The following is a 23,100-nucleotide window of genomic DNA, read 5'->3' on the forward strand; positions in this document are numbered from 1 at the left end:
ATTCCACCTTTAGAGTAAGATGTACACCCAGACATTGATAGTAATTTGGTTTTGAATTAAAACATTTATTTCACAAGTCAACAAACACCTTACAATTAAAATATCTAAATCAGTTCTTATACCCATGGTTCTTGGTATTACTAATCTGTTGTAAACAAATGCTCCTTGTTGCAAGGAAGGAAAGTCCAGTCCACCCGTTTTTAGTTTCCTTTGTCGCAACTCCAGATGACATTGAGAAGCAGCAATAGAACCCTTACCATTGCTAAAACTCAGTAATGGTAACGGTTTGATCGCCACCCTCTAGCTTCCAACCGCGTCTGTCCATCCGTTCGTGTGTGTACTACTGTAGCTATTACATTGAGAGGTGTCAATAGAACCCTTACCATTGCTAAAACTCAGTAATGGTAACGGTTTGATCGCCACCCTCTAGCTTCCAACCGCCAGCAGCGTCTGTCCATCCGTTCGTGTGTGTACAAATGTAGCTATGACATTGAGAGGCGTCAATAGAACCCTTACCATTGCTAAAACTCAGTAATGGTAACGGTTTGATCGCCACCCTCTAGCTTCCAACCATCAACAGTGTGTGTGGGTGCAGATAGTGGCTAGAAGGGGGAATGAGACCCTGGATAGTACATCATCTATACTGTAGTGTCACCATAACGAACTTACAGTATATGATGATATCCTGTCCAGGGTACAAGACCAACATACAATGTCCCATGATGACTTCACCTAAATTAATTAACCTGTTGGAAAAAAAGAGAATGGATATTACATATTAAACACACACAAACCAATGTAGAGAAACCGGTCTGAGTCAATATGTTGTTAATGTGTTAACATTGAGAAGTCAACCACCCTGGGTATGAATACAATATGCATGCTATATTCTAGAATTATATTATATTTTCCATGACATAAAATGCATGCGTGATCCACAGAAATGTCAGGTGTCCAAATCTTTTTGAGGAGTCCTATTACAAGACTAACCAAGTGCAGGTCCCACATTGCATTATATCGATAGCGTGTACATGTGTTCCTTTGATGCAATTGCTTGTGGTTAACTAAAAAACACCACTTGCAGATCCTCATAATAGAGGACCTTCTCTAAACATCAGCTCTCTCCCCTAATTATCCACCTTCAAATGAAGCACAACCGACAGCGGTAGATGTTTCGTGACTTGGTTAGGTGATCAAAAACGTCTGTAAATATCACAGAATTGGCCTTTAAGTGCTCACCTCCACATCTGTTCTGTCTGCGTTGTCCTCAGTCTCCTCTTGAAGAACAAAGTGTTATTTAAGGGTGTTGATGGTGCTCTTAACACGCTGCTCTGGTTTACAACCACCAGCACATCTCCAACAGCACCAGGTTGTTCACAGACCCCTGACAGCTTGGAATGGTCTCCTTTAAGGCCACCAGCTCATTTACATATGGTGATGACATCACAGCTCTGGTCCCCTTATCTATCATGTTCTGGGTCTGGTCCAGTTTGTCTCTGACCAATGACATGCCCCCACCCCTTCTAATCAGACCCCAAACAGTTTTGCAATAACAGGTGTTTGACATCTCGCCTCGACGCCCCTCCATGCCCCCATACAAAGTACGTTTTTTGGAAAGAGATACTAGGGCCTTATTTTGGCATGTTTATTTGACCTACACCATATACAGTACATTCGGGAAAGTATTCAGACCCATGACTTTTTACACATTTTGTTACGTTACAGCCTTATTCTAAAATTGATTTTTTTTAAATCCCCCTTCATCAATCTACAGACAATAACCCATTATGACAACGCAGAAACAAGTTTTTAGAAATGTGTATAAAACCCCCACCCCGGAAATATCACATTTACATAAATATTCAGACCCTTTACTCAGTACTTTGTTGAAGCACCTTTGGCAGCGATTACAGCCTTGAGTCTTCTTGGGTATGACACTACAAGCCTGGCACATTTGGGGAGTTTCTCCCATTCTCTGCAGATCCTCTCAAGCTCTGTCAGGATGGATGGGGAGCGTCGCTGCACAGCTATTTTCAGGTCTCCAGAGATGTTGGGTTGGGTTCAAGTCCGGGCTCTGCCTGGGCCACTCAAGGACATTCAAAGACTTGTTCCGAAGCCACTCCTGTGTTATCTTGGCTGTGTGCTAAGGATCATTTTCCTGTTGGGAGGTGAATCTTCACCCCAGTCTGAGGTCCTGAGCACTCTGGAGCAGGTTATTATCAAGGATCTCTGTACTTTGTTCCGTTCATCTTTCCCTCGATCCTGACTAGCCTCCCAGTCCCTGCCACTGAAAAAATTTAATATATAAAAAAAACTCCAAGCGGGCTGTCATGTGCCTTTTACTCAGGAGTGGCTTCCGTCTGGCCACTCTACCATAAAGGCATGATTGGTGGACTGTTGCAGAGATGGTTATCCTTCTGGAAGGTGCTTCCATCTCCACAGAGGAACTCTGGAGCTCTGTCAGGGACCATCAGATTCTTGGTCACCTCCCTGAGAAAGGCCTTTCTCCCCCGATTGCTCAGTTTGGCCGGGAAACCAGCTCTGGCAAGTCTTGGTGGTTCCAAACTTCTTCCATTTAAGAATGATGGAGGCCACTGTGTTCTTGGGGACCTTCAATGCTGCTGAAATGTTTTGGTAACCTTCCCCAGATCTGTGCCTCTACACAATCCTGTCTCGGAGCTCTACGGACAATTCCTTCGACCTCGAGGCTTGGTTTTTGCTCTGACATGCACTGTCAACTGTGGATATAGACAGGTGTGTACCTTTCCAAATCATGTGCAATCAATTGAATTTACCACAGGTGGACTTCAAGTTGTAGAAACATTTCAAGGATGATCAATGGAAACAGGATGCACCTGAGCTCAATTTTGGGTTTGAATACTAATGTAAATATGGTATCTGTTTTTTGGTTTTTATAAATTAGCGAAAATGTATCAACCTGTTTTTGCTTCGTCATTATGTTGTTTTGTGTGTAGATTGAGGGAAACATTAATCCATTTTAGATTAAGGCTGTAACGTAACAAAATGTGGTAAAAGAGAAGTGGTCTGAATACTTTCCAAATGCACTGTATACACACACAAGTATGTGGACACCCTTCAAAATTGTGAATTTGGCTATTCCAGCCACACTCGTTGCTGACGTGTATAAAATCGAGCACACAGCCATGCAATCTCCATAGACAAACATTGGCTGTAGAATGGCCTTGCTGAAGAGCTCATTGACTTTCAACGTGTCACCGTGATAGGATGCCACCTTTCTAACAAGTCAGTTCGTCAAATTTCTCTCTTCATCAACTGTAAGTGCTGTTATTGTGAAGTGGAAAAATCTAGGAGTAACAACGGCTCACCCACGAAGTGGTAGGCCACACAAGCTCACAGAACTGGACTGCTGAGTGCTGAAGTGCGCAAAAATCGTCTGTCCCAGGTTGCAAAACTGCCTCTGGAAGCAACGTCAGCACAATAACCTTTTGGTTGGGAGCTTCATGAAATCGGTTTCCATGGCCGAGAGCCGCACACTAGCCTAAGATCAGCATGCACAATGCCAAGCGTTGGCTGGAGTGGTGTAAAGTTCGCTGCCATTGGACTCTGGAGCAGTGTAAACGTGTTCTCTGGAGGGATGAATCACACTTCACCATCTGGAAGTCTGACTTACAAATCTGGGTTTGGCGGATGGCAGGAGAACACTACAGTGCCTTGCAAAATGATTCATCCCCCTTGACGTTTTTCCTTTTTGTTGCGTTACAACTTGTAATTTCAATTTATTTTAAATTTGATTTAGTATAAAGGACATACACAAAATAGTATAAATAGGAAATAGAAAAAATATCTTGTTAAAAAAAAATCCCAAAATATTTTCTTTTAAAAAAGATCAGAAACTTTGAACATCCCACGGAGAACCATTAAATCCATTATTAAACAATGTAAAGAATATGGCACCACAAAAAAACTGCCAAGAGATGGCTGCCCACCAAAACTCACAGACCAGGCAAGGAGGGTATTATTTAGAGAGGCAACAAAGAGACCAAAGATAACCCTGAAGGAGCTGCAAAATTGGAGTATCTGCCCATAGGACGACTTTAAGCCGGACACTCCACAGAGCTGGGCTTTACGGAAGAGTGTCCAGAAAAAAGACATTGCTTCACCTCTTTGAAAAATAAAATAAGCAAACACATTTGGTGTTCACCAAAAGGCAGGTGGGAGACTCCCCAAACATATGAAAGAAGGTACTCTGGTCAGATGAGACTAAAATGTAGCTTTTTGGCCATAAAGGAAAACACTATTTCTGATGCAAACCCGACACATCTCATCACCCTGAGAACACCAACACAATGATGTTTTTCATCAGCAGGGACTGGGAAACTGGTCAGAATTTAAGGAATGGTAGATGGTGCTAAATACAGGGAAATTCTTGAAGGGAAACCTGTTTCAGTCTTCCAGAGATTTGAGACTGGGATGGATGTTCACCTTCCAACAGAACAATGACCCTAAACATACTGCTAAAGCAACACTCGAGTGGTTTAAGGAAAAACATTTCAATGTCTTGGAATGGCCAAGTCAAAGCCCAGACCTCAATCCAATTGAGAATATGTGGTATGACTTAAAGATTGCTGTACTCCAGCAGAACCCATCCAACTTGAAGGAGCTGGAGAAGTTTTGCCTTGAAGAATGGGCAAACATCCTAGTGGCTAGATGTGCCAAGCTTATAGAGACATACCCCAAGAGACTTGCAGCTGAAATTGCTGCAAAAGGTGGCTCTACAAAGTATTGACTTTGGGGGGTGAATAGTTATGCAAGCTCAAGTTTTCCATTCTGTTGTCTTATTTCTTGTTTGTTTCACCCCAAAAATATTTTGCGTCTTCAAAGTGGTAGGCATGTTGGGTAAATCAAATGATACAATCCCCCCACCCAAATATATTTTAATTCCAGGTTGTAAGGCAACAAAATAGCAACCACTGTAAAGTTTGGTGGAGGGGGAATAATGGTCTGGAGCTGCTTTTCATGTTTCGGGCTAGGTCCCTTAGTTCCAGCGAAGGGAAATATTAACGCTACAGCATACAATGACATTCTAGACGATTCTGTGGTTTCAAACTTTGTGGCAACAGTTTGGGGAAGGCCCTTTCCTGTTTCAGCATGACAATGCCCCCTTGTACAAAGCGAGGTCCATAAAGAAATGGTTTGTCAAGATCGGTGTGGCCTTGACTGGCCTGCACAGAGCCCCGACCTCAACCCCATCAAAAACCTTTCGGATGAATCGGAATGCCAATTGCGAGCCTGGCCTAATCGCCCAACATCAGTGCCCGACCTCACAAAAGCTTGTGTCTGAATGGAAGCAAGTACCCGCAGCAATGTTCCAACATCTAGTGGAAAGCCTTCCCAGAAGAGTGGAGACTGTTATAGCAGCAAAGGGGGAGTGACCAACTCCATATTAATGGCCATGATTTTGGAATGAGATTGACGAACAGGTGTCCACATACTTTTGGTCATGTAGTGTATCTTTCCACCATGGCATTTTAAGAGGTGTTTTGTTTTACATCTTGTCTAATTATTTTCGTCAATATTCAGACACACCCAAGCAAACATTGTTCAAACATGACGTGAACTTAACTGGTTATTGAAGTAACTGAATAATTTAACATTATGACTTGAAGAGAACCACCTAAGAAACAGACAACTGAGATGATTCCTCTTGAAACTTTCAATTTTTTAGTTGCAACAGCACATCCATACAGTTTTTCCCTACCTCACAGACTTTATAGTTCATGCCATGGAAATGCAATCAATTGTGGCTTAGATCTTGACTACAAAGGAAAGGGTACCCAAGCATCAGCAGCTCATTTCAACTGAATATGATGCAATGACTCTTCTTGATGTAGATGTTTGTCGTTTGAATCATCTACATATCAAATATAACTGCAACCATCTTCCAGGAGCTTTCATTGTGGGTGGCATTATATGGCACCATATTTGTATAATATTTCAACAAAATTAAATGTATGGGTGATGCACGTGGGAGGTGTCAGGTGACACGGTTTAGGGTGAGGGCTGGGTGAGGGTGACAACTTAGCCCAGTCACAGTGGAGACTGACTCTCCAGTTTGGGTGCGGACCAAGGGTGTTTGATTGGTTGGGTTGAGCCTAAAGATAAAGACGTTAGCAGGCCTATCTGGGCGGCACCAGACTACGGGCTAGGGAAATAGGTTTCCGTGAATTTTACATCGCATTATTTTCTGTGGCCAGGCAGACATGAACGAGCACGAGGACACGCATTTATTTGAGTGTTGAATGATTTTTACAAAATGTCTGTCCATCCAGTGACATCAGACAGACATGAGAAGGTCATGTTACTGTATGCTATTTGTTTGTGCCCAGATTGAAGGTTCGTCTATTTGAGTGTCAGGCTTTTACATTTTGTTTTTATCAGAGTTTTATTTACTGTTTTGTCTTGCTTTACTCTGTAGGGATTGTTTCACATTTCACATGTGATAAGTGAAATTAAATTAGCTATTAACATAATGAATTATCAGATGCAAGTATTGGAAAAATAAAAAATGACCTAAAATATCCCCAAAAGAAAATGAACATGCAGGTCTCTTGGGTAATAAGCCTGATGCAGTGAATGTTGTAGTGTAGTAACTTGAATGAAAGTAAGCTATTTATATACATATATAGAACTGTTCTGTAATGTTCTGTTTTACCTCTGCATAACATGAGTCTCCAGTCCATATATGTTCTTTGAGGGCCCTGTATCTTCTTATGCTGGGATAAGATATTTGTAAGCTCTATGAAATGTGCATTTAATATGTAGAATGACATATCCATTCCTAATGATCATTTGATGTGTGTGTCGGGGAAGCTACTCTGAAAAGATAGTTAACCAAGCTACCAAATACTTCACACTGAAAGAAGTTAAGTAAACTATATTTTTCTTACTGGTAGCTTATCTAAAAAGGTACTTTGAAAAAGTATACTGAACAAAATTATAAACACATGCAAACGTTTTAACAATTTTACTAAATTACACTTCATATAAGGAAATCGGTTAATTGAAATAAATTAATCAGGCCCTAATCTATGGATTTCACATGACTGGGCAGGGGCGCAGCCATGGGTGGGCATAGACCCACTGGGGAGCCAGGCCCACCCAATCAGAATGAGTTTTTCCCCACAATTTAAATTATATATTTTTTTAAACATTTCAGTAAAGAACAAATTCTTATTTACAATGACAACCCTGCCACCCCGGGGTAGCCTAGTGGGCTACCTAATGGGCTTTATTATAGACAGGAGGCCTTTACTGAATGTGTAAGTTGTCACTCTAAACCAGGGGTAGGCAACTAGATTCAGCTTTCTTTTTTTCGGTGAGGATGGTTTGGAACATCTTTTTGTACACTTCAAATTGACCATGTCACTCTGTATAAAGATAGGAGACAAGCGAGCAATACGAAATAGTTTTGAAAATTTTCTCCACCAAAACAAAAGAGCGAGGTGTAAACCTCTAAATAATACACGGGACGAGACCTGTAAAACAACTGCAGAATAACACGTAGCATGGAAGCCAATACAACAGCACAGGTGCTCACAAGACCAAGGACATGGTAACAATAACCGACAAGGACAATGGGGAACAGAGGGGAACATATACACATACTAATCAGGTGGAATGGGAACCAGGTTTGCGTAATTAGACAAGACAGTCCAGGGTTGATGGTAATGAATCTAGTTCAGTGATGTCTAGAAGGCCGGTGACGTAGACCTCAGAAGCTGGTGAACGGAATGAGCAGCAGCACCAAGGGGATCTGTGACAGACCACAATAAGAGATTATTTTAAATTACAATCATTTCATACCTTGATTACATCATATGGCGTCCTGCATTAGCATCGAACAGCCCCCGTGATATGCAGCTGTTCAGGGAAGTTAGAAACCATTATACACAGGCAGTTAGAAAAGCCAAGGCTAGCTTTTTCAAGCAGAAATTTGCTTCCTGCAACACTAACTAAAAACAATTCTGGGACACTGTAAAGTCCATGGAGAATAAGAACACCTCTTCCCAGCTACCCACTGCACTGAAGATAGGAAACACTGTCACCACTGATAAATCCACTATAATTGAGAATTTCAATAAGCATTTTTCTACGGCTGGCCATGCTTTCCACCTGGCTACTCCTACCCCGGTCAACAGCACTGCACCCCCCACAGCAACTCGCCCAAGCCTTCCCCATTCCTCCTTCTCCCAAATCTAGTCAGCTGATGTTCTGAAAGAGCTGCAAAATCTGGACCCCTACATATCAGCCGGGCTAGACAATCTGGACCCTTTCTAAAATTATATGCCGAAATGGTTGCCACCCCTATTACTAGCCTGTTCAACCTCTCTTTCGTGTCGTCTGAGATTCCCAAAGATTGGAAAGCAGCTGCGGTCATCCCCCTCTTCAAAGAGGGGGACACTCTTGACCCAAACTGCTACAGACCTATATCTATCCTACCCTGCCTTTCTAAGGTCTTCGAACGCCAAGTCAACAAACAGATTACCGACCATTTCGAATCTCACCATACCTTCTCTGCTATGCAATCTGGTTTCAGAGCTGGTCATGGGTGCACCTCAGCCACGCTCAAGGTCCTAAACGATATCTTAACCGCCATCGATAAGAAACATTACTGTGCAGCCGTATTCATTGATCTGGCCAAGGCTTTCGACTCTGTCAATCACCACATCCTCATCGGTAGACTCAACAGCCTTGGTTTCTCAAATGATTGCCTCGCCTGGTTCACCAACTACTTCTCTGATAGAGTTCAGTGTGTCAAATCGGAGGATCTGCTGTCCGGACCTCTGGCAGTCTCTATGGGGGTGCCACAGGGTTCAATTATTGGACTGACTCTCTTCTCTGTACATCAATGATGTCGCTCTTGCTGCTGGTGAGTCTCTGATCCACCTCTACGCAGACGACACCATTCTGTATACTTCTGGCCCTTCTTTGGACACTGTGTTAACAACCCTCCAGGCAAGCTTCAATGCCATACAACTCTCCTTCCGTGGCCTCCAATTGCTCTTAAATACAAGTAAAACTAAATGCATGCTCTTCAACCGATCGCTGCCTGCACCTGCCCGCCTGTCCAACATCACTACTCTGGACGGCTCTGACTTAGAATACGTGGACAACTACAAATACCTAGGTGTCTGGTTAGACTATAAACTCTCCTTCCAGACCCACATCAAACATCTCCAATCCAAAGTTAAATCTAGAATTGGCTTCCTATTTCGCAACAAAGCATCCTTCACTCATGCTGCCAAACATACCCTTGTAAAACTGACCATCCTACCAATCCTCGACTTCGGCGATGTCATTTACAAAATAGCCTCCAATACCCTAGTCAACAAATTGGATGCAGTCTATCACAGTGCAATCTGTTTTGTCACCAAAGCCCCATATAATACCCACCACTGCGACCTGTACACTCTCGTTGGCTGGCCCTCGCTTCATACTCGTCGCCAAACCCACTGGCTCCATGTCATCTACAAGACCCTGCTAGGTAAAGTCCCCCCTTATCTCAGCTCGCTGGTCACCATAGCATCACCCACCTGTAGCATGCGCTCCAGCAGGTATATCTCTCTGTTCACCCCCAAAACCAATTATTTCTTTGGCCGCCTCTCCTTCCAGTTCTCTGCTGCCAATGACTGGAACGAACTACAAAAATCTCTGAAACTGGAAACACTTATCTCCCTCACTAGCTTTAAGCACCAACTGTCAGAGCAGCTCACAGATTACTGCACCTGTACATAGCTCACCTATAATTTAGCCCAAACAACTCTTCCCTACTGTATTTATTTTATTTATTTATTTATTTTTCTCCTTTGCACCCCATTATTTGTATTTCTACTTTGCACATTCTTCCACTGCAAATCTACCATTCCAGTGTTTTACTTGCTATATTGTATTTACTTTGCCACCATGGCCTTTTTTTGCCTTTACCTCCCTTATCTCACCTCATTTGCTCACATCGTGTATAGACTTGTTTCTACTGTATAATTGACTGTATGTTTGTTTTACTCCATGTGTAACTCTGTGTCGTTGTATGTGTCGAACTGCTTTGCTTTATCTTGGCCAGGTCGCAATTGTAAATGAGAACTTGTTCTCAACTTGCCTACCTGGTTAAATAAAGGTGAAATAAATAAATAAAATAATATTTTTTTGGGGGGGGGGGGCAAAAAACACTTGCGGACTGGTTTTGGCTCGCAGGCCGCTTGTTGCCGACCCCTGCTCTAAACACATCTCTGCATTGACACTCCCCTGCCTTCTTTGCTTTTAATAAAAGAACACAGGACCTGTTATAATTGGCAGGTGAAACTGCCCAGGTGATTAGCGCAGTAGCGGTGTGTGGGTAAAATCACTGGGGAAGCCAAGCTCCCCCCCCTAAAAAAAACATATGTGTTGTGATAATTGCGTTGTTTGCTCTATAACCTGTTAATTCATAATCCTTGCGACCTTGATATATTGGCCTAAAGGCCGAGACAATAAGACAGTGGCAGAATAAATTCAACCTTATAGGATTTATCATAAAACTGCATAGCAACTTCTGTTCAGTAAAGTCCACAGAGCATATTGCATGTACATTAAGACAGTTACATGACCTACAGCATGGTCAAGCAACTTAATGCAACATTTTCAGACCACTAAACTATTGATTTAGAACCACAGAGAGTTACCGCAAGTCGCAAAGAAAACAGGAGCTGCTTCCACTATTCCAGCACCATTTCAACTTCACCATCAAGTCACCTTTGCTTAGTCTAATACAGTGACAACTAAAAGATACCAAAAACTATTTAGTCCAGTCAACGTATGCTAAATATGATGGGCCTGTCCATGGATCTGATTTGTGTGTGTGTGTGTGTGTGTGTGTGTGTGTATGTGTGCAAGTATAAAAACATGTTGACTCACTGTATTTGTAGAAAAATGCCAATGCCATCCTCCTCTCTTTCATGTTGACAAAATGGTCTATCACTGTGTCATACAGTACACAGTTTATTTTTTGTTGTCCTAGGCTACCTGGCTAAAATGCTTGCTTGCTAGCTTAACTTCCATTTATGGGCTATGTTCGCTAGTTAACATTAGCCTTTTAGCTACATATTGAACTTCCACCCTCTCAGGCCAGGGGCACAATGTATGAATTAATGGTTGGATCAGAATCGCCGTTATAATCATTGGCCAGTGCGGAGAATTAAGTAAAACCACAAATCCAAATCTCCATCCATGGCTAATTTAGCAAATGGACAATTTTGCTAGCTGGCTAGCTAGCCACCGCAGGACAACAACACAATGAGATGCAAAAATGTACGTTCTGTCAATTATGTATGCTCTCAATGGGATTTGATAGGACTGATGCCAAATCCAAGCTGGCTTCCCTTGACACTTTTTTTTGGTGCACCAGGACCATTCACAGTTGAGCTCACTCAGTTTAGCTCAATGCTGATTGGCTAATTATTTATATCCTTTTTGTCAAGGAGGCCAGATGCTCGCTGGCTTCTCTTTTGCCTTCAATGTTACAGGCGGCAACAATGTCATACTCGTTTGGACCAGACAGCATCAGATAGATGGCCTACACATAGAGAGACAGAGGGGTACTGTTTTGCTCGGATGCTTTCTCCTGTGAGATACATTCAGTATCTTTCAAATTGAAAGGGAAAGAGAAAGGGAAAGGGGGATACCTAGTCAGTTGTACAACTGAATGACTTCAACTGAAATGTGTCTTCCGCATTAACCCAACCCCTCTGAATCAGAGAGGTGCGGGGGGCTGCCATAATCGATATCCACGTCTTAGATGTCCGGGAACAGTGGGTTAACTGCCTTGCTCAGGGCAAAGGACAATTATGAAACACAGAGAGATTAAATATGATTTATTTATTTGTTGTCAATTTTTTGGGGAAGCCTGGCTTCCCACACCATAGGAGTTGGGGAACCCCAATGTCACTGACTATACTGAACACACCCCCCACCCTGCTCCCCTCTTTTCACACACCAACATTTAGGCTACTCTAAACTGAAAGATCAAAGTGGGGTTCCGATTGATGTCCCAACACCTCACACACCTCTGTCTTGTCTTCCATATGGGAGGAAAAAGTATAGGGGATTGCTGTCTGAATCAGTTTGATTGGAGTAAATCAGAGTGGGATAACAACAAGAGCACTCAATTCAATTCAATTCAAGGGCTTTATTGGCATGGGAAACATGTGTTAACATTGCCAAAGCAAGTGAGGTAGACAACATACAAAGTGAATATATAAAGTGAAAAACAACAAAAATTAACAGTAAACATTACACATACAGAAGTTTCAAAACAGTAAAGACATTACAAATGTCATATTATATATATACAGTGTTTTTACAATGTACAAATGCACTCACTGACTGGCGCTCCAATGCCATGTATCTGTATGAGAAGCCGCTGTGTGGAGACTACCCATTTTTTTCATTATAATTTTTTTAACCTTTATTTAACTAGGCAAGTCAGTTAAGAAGAAATTCTTATTTACAATGACAGTCTACCAAAAGACAAAAGGCCTCCTGTGGGGATGGGGGCTGGGATGAAAAAGAAAAAGAAATTAGATAAAAATATAGGACAAAACACACATCACGACAAGAGAGACACCACAACACTACATAAAGAGAGACGTAAGACAACAACATAGCATGGCAGCAACACATGACAACACAGCATGGTAGCAACACAACATGACAACAACATGGTAGCAACACAACATGGCAGCAGCACAACATGGTAGCAGCACAAAAAAGGGTACAAACATTATTGGGCACAGACAACAGCACAAAGGGCAAGAATGTAGAGACAACAATACATCACGTGACGCAGCCACAACTGTCAGTAAGAGTGTCCATGATTGAGTCTTTGAATGAAGTTAAAACTGTAGAGTTTGAGTGTTTGTTGCAGCTCATTCCAGTCGCTAGCTGCAGCGAACTGAAAAGATGAGCGACCCAAGGATGTGTGTGCTTTGGGATCTTTAACAGAATGCGACTGGCAGAATGGGTGTTGTATGTGGAGGATGAGGGCTGCAGTAGATTTCTCAGATAGGGGTGAGTGAGGCCTAAGAGTTTTTTTTTTTATAAATAAGCATCAACCTGTGGGTCTTGCGAGGGGTATACAGAGATGACCAGTTTACAGAAGAGTATAGAGTGCAGTGATGTGTCCTATAAGGAGCATTGGTTGCAAATCTGATGGCCGAATTATAAAGAACACCTAGCTGCTCGAGAGCACCGTTATCTGCCGATCTATAAATTACGTCTCCGTAATCCAGCATGGTCATCTGAATCAGGGTTAGTTTGGCAGCTGGGGTGAAAGAGGAGCGATTACGATAGAGGAAACCAAGTCTAGATTTAACTTTAGCCTGCAGCTTTGATATGTGCTGAGAGAAGGACAGTGTACCTTTTAGCCATACTCCCAAGTACTCGTATGAGGTGACTACCTCAAGCTCTAAACCCTCAGAGGTAGTAATCATACCTTTGTGGAGAGGGCCATTCTTCTTACCAAACCACATGACCTTTGTTTTGGAGGTGTTTTCATATCAAGGTTAAAGACAGAGAAAGCTTGTTGGACACTAAGAAAGCTTTGTTGTGGAGCATTTAACACAACATCCAGCTTAGTATAAGACTGCATCTGCATATAAATTGATGAGAGAGCTTCCTACTACCTGAGCTATGTTGTTGATGTAAATTGAGAAGAGCGTGTGGCCTAGGATCGAGCCTTGGGGTACACCCTTGGTGACAGGCAATGGCTGAGACAGCATATGTTCTGACTTTATACACTGAACTCTTTGAGAGAGGTAGAGAGGTAGGCCAAAGACTCCTCAGAAACACCAATACACCTTAGCCGGCCCACAATAATGGAATGGTCTATCGTATCAAATCCTTTGGCCAAGTCAATAAAAATAGCAGCACCACATTGCTTAGAATCAAGGGCAATGGTGACATCATTGAGGACCTTTAAGGTTGCAGTGACACATCCATAACCTCAGCGGAAACCAGAATGCATACCATTGAGAATACTATAGACATCAAGAAAGCCAGTCAGTTGATTATTGACAAGTTTTTCCAACACTTTTGATAAACAGGGCAAAATAGAAATAGGCCTATAACAGTTAGGATCAGCTTGATCTCCGCCTTTAAATAAAGGATGCACTGTGGCTGCCTTCCAAGCAAAAATAATCTCCCCAGAAAGGAGAGACAGATTAAAAAGGTCAGAGATAAGCTTGGTGATTATAGGTGCAGCAACCTTAAAGAAGAAAGGGTCTAAACCATCTGACCCAGATGTTTTTTTGGGGTCAGGATTAGCACCTCAGACTCAGTGACCGCCTGCAGGGAGAAACTTTGTAGCGGGGCACGGTAAAAAAGAGGGAGGAGCATCGGGGCTAGTCGCATTAGAAGGGGTGCGAGATGAGGAAATGTTGAACGGGCATGAAGGCATGGCTGAGTCAAATGGGAATCCTGACTTAATGAAGTGATGATTAAAAAGCTACGCCATGTGCTTCTTGTCAGTAACAACCACCTCATCAACTTTAAGGGACACGGGCAGCTGTGAGGAGGAGGGTTTATTCTCCAGGTCTTTAACCGTTTTCCAGAACTTCTTGGGGTTAGACCCACAGAGAGAGAACCTTAAAGTAACTAACTTTGGCCTTCCGGATAGGCTGAGTGCACTTATTTCTCATTTGCCTGTATGAGAGCCAGTCAGCCTGAGTATGCGTGTGCCAAGCCTTTCGCCAAATGCCATTCTTGAGGTGGAGTAACTCTGCAAGATCACAGTCGAACCAGGGGCTGAACCTGTTTTTAATTCTCATTTTATTTATTGGGGCGTGTTTGTTCTTAAGGATCCGCCTATTTTTTTCAATTTTTGCCTAAAATGACATACCCAAATCTAACTGCCTGTAGCTCTGGCCCTGAAGCAAGGATATGCATATTCTTGAAGGATATTCTTGGTACCATTTGAAAGGAAACACTTAAGTTTGTGGAAATGTGAAAGGAATGTAGGAGAATATAACACAATAGATCTGGTAAAAGATAATACAAAGAAAAAACAACAGTTCTTTTGAACTTATGAAAAATGATTGCCTTTTCTACAATGCTAGCACAGGAGGTTGGTCGCACGTTAATTGGGGAGAAGGTGCTCATGGTAATGGCTGGAGTGGAATAAGAGGAATGATATCAAATACATCAAACACATGGTTTCCATGTTTGATGCCATTCCATTTGCTCCGTTCCAGCCATTATTAAGAGCCGCTCTCCCCTCAGCAGCCTCCACTGAATACGAGTAACAGGTATCATATGTTTTGCAGGTGGTTCTCCACTCCATGCATAAGTACCAGCCCCGCCTGCACATTGTCCTGTCTCCAGACCCCACAGCCCTCTGTCAGGGGACTACCTGCGCTTCACCTTCCCTTCATCGCTGTCACTGCCTACCAGAACTCAGAGGTAAGGCCACAACACCTTTAGCATCTCACAGGAGATACTGGAACAACTGTATTCTGATTGTGTTGATAAGAGTGCCCTCTGGAGGGTGAATATGGACAGTGCATGTAAAATCTGGGAAGTCAAATGCTTCCGCTACAAAAGAGCATCATAAGAGATGTGTAAAACCATAATTAATGAGGCGTGCTAATTTACCCAATAGATAACAAAACTCAAGATAGACAACAACCCCTTTGCAAAAGGCTTTCGTGACAACGGGCTGAACAGAAAAAAGTGAGAGACCTTCAGATAGCCTTCTAGTAGCTTGAAACATGAACAGCAACTCTCACTTGAAAGTGATGCAATAATGACTCAGAATAACATCATCATATTTGTTGGTCAATCATCTATTCACCAATATGTTCCTCTTGGTAAACCTGTGAGTGCAGTGGGAAATATGATGATTGTGCAGAATTGGAATGGTACTTAGATGACTCACTGATCAATTAAGTGCCATGTTCTTTTACTCTTTACTGGTACACATTACTATCATGTTACTAAGAAACTTTGAGTAATGTGAATTCTTTCTCTCTGTAGGTTCAGAGAAAAGGAAGGACAGAGCTCTGACAAACTAAATGTAAGAACGCCTGACGGAATCAAAACCTTCAAATGGTAGTCACATAGGCCTACAGAATTTATCATGTTTGAAACATCTGTAAGGGAAATTGTAAACATTACACCTAATTTCTAAATGAGGGATTTCTGTTTTATACAATGAAAAGTCTAGCCATGATAGTCAAGCCAGCTGTCTATTGATCTTGCCAGACATGGAAAAGAACTGCTCACGAAAATAGCCAGCAGGTGTCATTATTTCCCTTTGAGACAATCCACTAGTAGGCTATCTACAGTACATAGTCATTGTTCTGTAACTATCCTCTAAAGTTTATATCAGATCATTTTAAAGAGTTGGTCAAAGTGAACGGTGAAAGAATTTCCATGCGTAATCTCTGTTCTAGCATTCAGGCCTGTATTCATAAAGTAAAATAAAAATCAAATCAAGTTGTATTCAGTGCATGTGACAAATGCAATAGGTGAACATGCTTACTGTGAAATGCTCACGAGTCCTTAACCATCAATGCAAGTTTTTAAAAAGTAAGACAAATTTGCTGTTGGAGTGCTGATCTAGGATCCATATAATCATATTCATTGTTATCTAAAAGTTAAACTGATCCTAGATCAATACCCCTTCTCTGAGACACTTTATGAATACGGGCCCTCTTCTGTCCTGTCCTTATTGTCTCAGTAAGATCCAGACCAGTGGAGTCAAATGATGAGGCTGATGTTACCGTCTCCAGCTCTAGCTCAGTGGATTCCCATGGTGCAGTAGGATACAGGACTGATGACATCACATCTCTCTCTGCTGTCCCTGACCCCTTAATCTCTGCCTTCATGAACTGGGGAGATGCAGCTGCAGCCCTGCCCTGTGGCCAAGAGTGATGGAGGGTCCCGGACCAAAGGACCCACAACAACCACAAACACAACACACTTCGTACCTGGGCCTATGACCGGTAGGGTGATGATTGTTAGTTGCAGAAACGTCCATTTTTTTCAATCTTAAAAGTGTATTACATCGTCAGCTTTTAATAGTGAACGAGAATCATAAGTATTTTTCTTATCAATCCAGTATTTTCATAGGATTTTGATTTGTTAATGATTATGATAATCTCAAGTTTGTATTTATGATGAATAAACTAGGCTAATATTCTGAAACTGTACACTGTTCTATTTCAGCCCTGGGCAGCATAAGGAGGCCAGGATATTGGTTTACGAAATGTTGCCTCTCCTCTCTTCCTCACACACCCTCCACTGGGCCAGACTCAGTTGGCTTCAGGAGGCCACTTGCACAAAGCAGCAGACCAGTGGGGCCTCACCCACCTCACCACAGAAGACCTGGTGCCACACCAGACCACTACCAGGTGCACCAGAAACAGCCCCAGCAGGCTGAGTACCCCCCCCCCCCCACGGGCCAGAGTACTCCATAGCATGATGCTCTACCACCAGAACAGCTGGGCTCTGTGGGGCAACTAAGAGATAGCCATGTGGACATTCAAGTCCCCTCCTCCTCTCTAGAATACCCCTATAAGGCACCTATGCGTGACTTGGATTTTGATGAACAGAGTGAGAAATAAAGCGATCTCTTGCTCAGTAAACACAACAGGTCAAGTAGATGTTCAAATTTTGCCTCACCGCTTGTCGAACTCTAGTGCCACCTCTGGGTAGAGTTGAGACAAATTAATGCAATATTGAGTCATTCCAAGGTAACTGTATAGCGCATCTCTCTTTGCAATGTTAGATGTTTAAATGTACATATTTTTCAGTTGTATGATAGGCAAGTGGTTTGCTAGGAGAAGGAACTGGAGACTATTCTGCCCTGACATTTGATTAGTATAATTAGTAAAGGGAACTAATAATATGCATCACGTCAGAACTAGAACTCAGTATGTCACATATTCTCCCTTTTTCTCTGGACATTGTAAATCATGTGAGATTTTGTGCAAGATGTACCTGTACATGCAGAAGAACAGTGGCTTATCAAATAATAGAACATTAGACTCCTGATGTTTTGATGTTAACATTAGCCCATCCGTTAGTGTCCGTATCGTCATGCCAGAAGAGTTGGCTACATCCACTACAGCACTACACAGTATGGAAGGAGGATAATGTAACAGGCCACTGGTAACAAATTCTCTGAAAGAATACTGAGGAAACTGTATGAGGCAGACATTTATTATAGGGCAGCACATAATACTTTGCCACAGAGTCGAGGATATGAGTGTGATTTTCACATGCTGAAATATCCATGCTAGACCAGTTTTCCAGTATTATTTAACAGTCTAGAAAATGGACGAATTCACACAAACATTTATTGAGTCTGAATAGATACATTTCAATAATGGGTGATCAATTTAAACATGTTTCATTACAGATACTCTATAGATAAAGATACAAGTTAAAAGGCATACAATGTTTGGTCTTCCACCTACATTCTAGATCCGAAAGGTATATTTTCTGATCTGAAAGTTGCTTCTACCCTGCTGAAATTACACCATCCATTCATAGTAATACATGAGACATTTTTGAAAGAGCATTGACACAAAAATTAGATGCCAAAAAAAGAACATACAACGGGAGTTTTTCAGCTGAACAAAAACACCATTTGACCAGGGAAAGCCATCATCAGTATGTCCAGATGGAAATGTTGATGTGTTCTGACTTTATACAATTCAAACCAGCCATTTCATGAAACACAATACAGGTTCCCATCTACATTTACAGTACTGTATCACACTGTTTATCAATCAAATTTTACGGTCTAGTCTACTACTATGTAAATCTTACAAGCGGAGATTATAATAAAATAAATACAGTATTCTTTTGGTGATCAGTAGGGATTAGATGATGACATTTCTCCCCCAGACCAGAGATATACCACAGTTGGCAGCAGGTTGACATTACTGTAAAAAAATGACATATTAGAAAAAAATGATGCTGAGGTCACGGATTCAGAATGTGGTTAGATTTCCCCTAAAACGCTAAAACAAATGTTCATAAAATGAAGCCAACATAAAATGAACACCACAACAAGACAGTCCAACTCAAATGTGTGGCAAAACAAACTGAAATGTATTCTTGTGTTTGAAGCACATTGGGTAAGGAATGTGGAGAAAACTGATACATGATTGGATGGTCAACAGGTCGTGGCAGCATTGCATTCCTAGAAAAAGATCATAGGCAGCAAGCACCCTGTAAAAACGTGAAAGTAAATAGTCAGGTAAACTGTAGAGATAAATTCTTTATAAACTATTATGTAACTTAACAGAATGTATCCAAAAGATGATATAACACAACATTGGCTACCCTAAGAGACTGAAATCCATATCATGCCATATGATGTCTCAATAGTTGGAAAGAACAAGTATTAAAGCTTAGATTGATTGAGGTAATCCAGATGATCAGGAAAGCTAGCAGGACTCCTGGGTCTCTATATTAAGGCTAACTTTGACAGTATATGGCTTCATACAGACTTGTAGATCCATGCACATGTGCTAATGTCTATGTTTTCTGTGTGTTGTCTACCTAAGAATGCACACCTCTCCCATACCTAAGATGAAGAATGAAATGAAAGATTCTACTGAAGAACAAGATAGAATGCCAATGTTTCTGCTTTCAAAGCAGATGGCATGAGGATGGGGAGGACAATATTTCTACATCTCTCATTGAGATGGTAAATGGAGGTTTACTGTAGTATCCCTACACTATAGAATTGCCAAACCATTACTTTTCCAGAGTTTTAGCCACTTGGTTGGTAACCAGGCACTGACTGCACATTAGAATGAAAAAAAGTAACATTTGAGACGAAATATCTGAAATACTTTCCATAACTATACAAAACCACAGGCACATCCAAAGCATTTTGTAACACAATGAACAAAAGAATAACAATGAAGACACAAGGTGAAGACCTGGCGAGACCTTTAAGACCAGAATAAGGCCTGCACCGAACAACCATGATGAATGTCCCTTTTCTACAATGTAGACAAGTGTTAGTACAACAGAATGGGGTAACTACAAAAATTACTAACATGTTTAACAAAAAAGCAGTGGTACACACACATGATCTGGCCCTATAGAGCTAAGGCACCAGGGATTTAGGAAAATGAAAACATCTAGACTCTTGTAGTAAAAAAAAAACTATACTTGTTTTCAAGTGTGTCTAGGTGAAGGCAGTTGATTTAAAGAGTGCATAAAGAAATGTACTGAGTCAAGGTGCACAAGATTGTTTTTATGCTTGAGGGTTGATCATCTTCTGAAGCAAAGGGATCTGTGAGATGATAAGAGAGAGACTGGGTTAGCTGCAGGCTTAGCTAGAACAATGTAGAACCCTTTGACGTAGTCACAATCAACAAGAGTTGGCCCATTGCCATCACCTGGATATCTGCACATAACTCTGGCTTTGTACCAAATGGCACCCAATTCCCCATTTAGAGCACTACTTTTAACCAGAGCCCATTGCAAAAGTAGAGCACTACATAGCGAGGTATTCGGGACGCAAACACAGATAGTGATAGTCAGACTCAGTGTAGTCAGAGATTAAACATGGTGGGGATCTGTAGGGAGTATGCTCTGGAATGACTGCAATTCGACTTGGACTTCACAGCAACATTTTATTTCTGTGGTGTGCAAATGTTTATGCATAGTGTAGATTCAGCTTTATAAACATAGCTAACGGAGGCTGGATTTATGGAATGTGTTCACACCTGCAGTGCTTGTGAGTATGGGCTCTCTCTCTCTACATTCTACTGAAACCCTCCCCCCTCTCTCACCTTCATCAGGTCCACCCCTGTGAGTGCGTTGACGGACACAGGGAGCTCAGCTAATAGGCGGTTCACCTCGCCAGTCACACGTCCACCGTCCCCGCTCAGGATGACGATCTCATTGGTCCGGGCCAGGGGTGCCGCAACCTTGGCAGCAATCTGTACCAACACAATGACACAAACCTTCTTCACCTGGGTGATCTTCAGAGAGAACTCATCTAACACAGCCTCTTGTTGGCATGTTTAAACCGAATCAAATGATAAGTTGCAATTTAAAAAAATAACATTTATATATTGATCAAATCTTGTATTTTTTCATGTCCAAAAGTAGACACAAACTATATCAAAAGCTTGTGTGCAGCTCTGTGACAACTTCCCCTACCACACAACGTTAAATGCCCATGTCGTGACACACTGACCTTAGGCAGGGCCTCTAGGACGAGAGCAGTCTTTGCAGCATCTCCATAATGCTGGTAGGCCTCAGCCTTCAGCCTCATCTTCTCAGCCTCAGCCTTCCCTATAGCCTCTATGGAACCGGCCTCTGCCTCACCGATACGACGGATCTTCTCTGCCTCTGCCTGGGCAGTCAGCACCTTCTTCATCCTGTTCAGGGGTTGGCAGGAGGGTACATGAAGGGTTAAACTAATAACATCATTGGATTGCAGACTGGATTGCTTTAAACTACAGTATGACAAGCTTCTACACACCCAAACCATTCAAGTAGCTACTACTGTAAGTGTGAGATGAAGTTGCCCTAGACACTGATCATTTTTTTCAATTTTGGGTAGGCTAAGCTGATCCTAGACCTGTGCCTGAGTGTAACTTACACCCAGCATGCTGCATACGTTGACTTGAATGGCAGACACTCTAGGCTCAGTGGTGGTTCACTCACTTCCTATAGTATGACACCTTCCTTTGCATCCAGAATTCCAACAAGCATACACATTGCCCTTATTTTCCATGCACTCAGTGATTGGTCACTCACTTCTGTCCCTCGGCCAGCTGCTGCATCTTGTAGGCCTCAGCCTCAGCCGGCCTCTTGACTGTGGCGATGAGCTCCTTTTCTGTGCGGTCAATCTCCTTCTCCTCGATGGTGATCTGTTTCTTCCTCTGAACCACCTCGATCTCGATCTCCTCCAAACGGATCTTCTGCTGCTCCTTGGCAGCCTGCAGCTCGTAGGCCAGCTGGGCTTCTGCTTTCTGGGGGGAGAAGAGGCATGGGTCATATTCACCAAGAATTAAATGGAATCAAACGGGCTGAAACGAAAAGGGAATAACTGAACTTGTGTAGGTAGTGTTTATCCGTTGTAAAACTTTTTGCTTTGGTGTGCACTAATGAATATGACCAGGGTGATAAGGAGCTTTCACATTAGGCCTAGATTTGACGTCATCGATTAACTGCTAATGGTGAACCTAATCTAGAGTAATGATGACCATGTCTGATACCTTTGTGTTGACTTCTTGATTGAAAGCAGCCTTCTGCATCTCCAGCCCTCGTTTTGAATCGGCCATCTTGGTGTCTGCTTGGAACTTGACGTCCATCATCTCTTTCTTACAATCTGCTTCCTGTAGAGGGCAGAGACAACATGGTGAGAAGAGGAGGACAGGGAACATTCAGAGTAAATGCTGCAATGTCCTGCAAAGCATTAAGGGAATCTAATTTCTTACCCTGATTCCCGCGTCTCTCTCTGCCTCGGCCACTCCAATATCGGCATCTCTCTGTACTGCGGCCGTCTGACTCTTCCCCAGGGAACTCAGGTACTCCACTTTATCATACACATCCTAACAGGCACAAAACACAGAGGCACTCTAACATTTTGTGGCTAGTGGTGTCACTATAAGAGTGTATAGCTGTAATGAGTGTATATAGAACTACAAGTGTATAAAGCTGCACTAAGAGTATTTACATTTCAAAAGGCCAGACCTGTGCCCAAATAGGACCTGACTGTGCCCCTGTCTATTACCTTGATGGTGAAGCTGAGGATCTCGATGCCCATGCGGCCCACATCAGGTGCTGCCACCTCCCGCACAAGAGCAGCAAACCTGTCTCTGTCTTGGTAGATCTGCTCTACCGTCAGAGTACCTGGAACACAGTCCTGGGGTCAGTATCTGGGTGGGTCATGAACCACAGATGCTCTGATATGGATTCATCTGAATTGGTGATATTTTAAAATATCTGTTAAACATTGTTAAATTGTTAGTATCCTATATCAGAGAGACTTCAAAGTCTGAGTAGTACATTATATGGCATTACAGAACATAGCATTTTATTTCCAGA

The 23,100-nt window shown here is 42.3% G+C and overlaps 1 protein-coding gene and 2 long non-coding RNA genes across 7 annotated transcripts in view; 1 reads left to right on the forward strand and 2 right to left on the reverse strand.

Annotated features, from left to right (window-relative positions):
* Positions 1 to 44: 44 nt before the first annotated feature.
* On the reverse strand, positions 45 to 1,406 carry LOC109892756 (uncharacterized). The gene is made up of 2 exons (XR_002255684.2): positions 1,240 to 1,406; positions 45 to 746 (listed from the first exon to the last, which is right to left on the reverse strand). It is a non-coding gene; the product is annotated as an uncharacterized LOC109892756 (long non-coding RNA).
* A 13,619-nt stretch (positions 1,407 to 15,025) lies between these two features.
* Positions 15,026 to 17,657, forward strand: LOC109892758 (uncharacterized). Its single transcript, XR_004210294.1, has 4 exons — positions 15,026 to 15,471; positions 16,045 to 16,084; positions 16,751 to 17,015; positions 17,239 to 17,657. It is a non-coding gene; the product is annotated as an uncharacterized LOC109892758 (long non-coding RNA).
* A 556-nt stretch (positions 17,658 to 18,213) lies between these two features.
* The window catches only part of LOC109892757 (flotillin-2a), a 32,018-nt gene continuing 27,131 nt past the window's right edge, over positions 18,214 to 23,100 (reverse strand). For 3 of the 5 annotated variants that reach the window (XM_031826673.1, XM_031826674.1, XM_031826672.1), the window contains 7 exons: positions 22,787 to 22,905; positions 22,491 to 22,604; positions 22,269 to 22,388; positions 21,808 to 22,022; positions 21,242 to 21,425; positions 20,832 to 20,981; positions 18,352 to 20,329 (listed from right to left, as the gene is read on the reverse strand). In XM_031826673.1, the coding sequence (XP_031682533.1) occupies positions 20,291 to 20,329; positions 20,832 to 20,981; positions 21,242 to 21,425; positions 21,808 to 22,022; positions 22,269 to 22,388; positions 22,491 to 22,604; positions 22,787 to 22,905 (941 nt within the window). In that variant the 3' untranslated portion in view covers positions 18,352 to 20,290. Of the gene's footprint in view, positions 20,330 to 20,831; positions 20,982 to 21,241; positions 21,426 to 21,807; positions 22,023 to 22,268; positions 22,389 to 22,490; positions 22,605 to 22,786; positions 22,906 to 23,100 lie in introns of all 5 variants that reach the window. The other 2 variants (XM_031826671.1, XM_020485520.2) reach the window with 2 other exon arrangements.

The sequence above is a fragment of the Oncorhynchus kisutch genome, linkage group LG6 (assembly GCF_002021735.2).
Source record: "Oncorhynchus kisutch isolate 150728-3 linkage group LG6, Okis_V2, whole genome shotgun sequence".
NCBI lineage: Eukaryota > Metazoa > Chordata > Actinopteri > Salmoniformes > Salmonidae > Oncorhynchus > Oncorhynchus kisutch.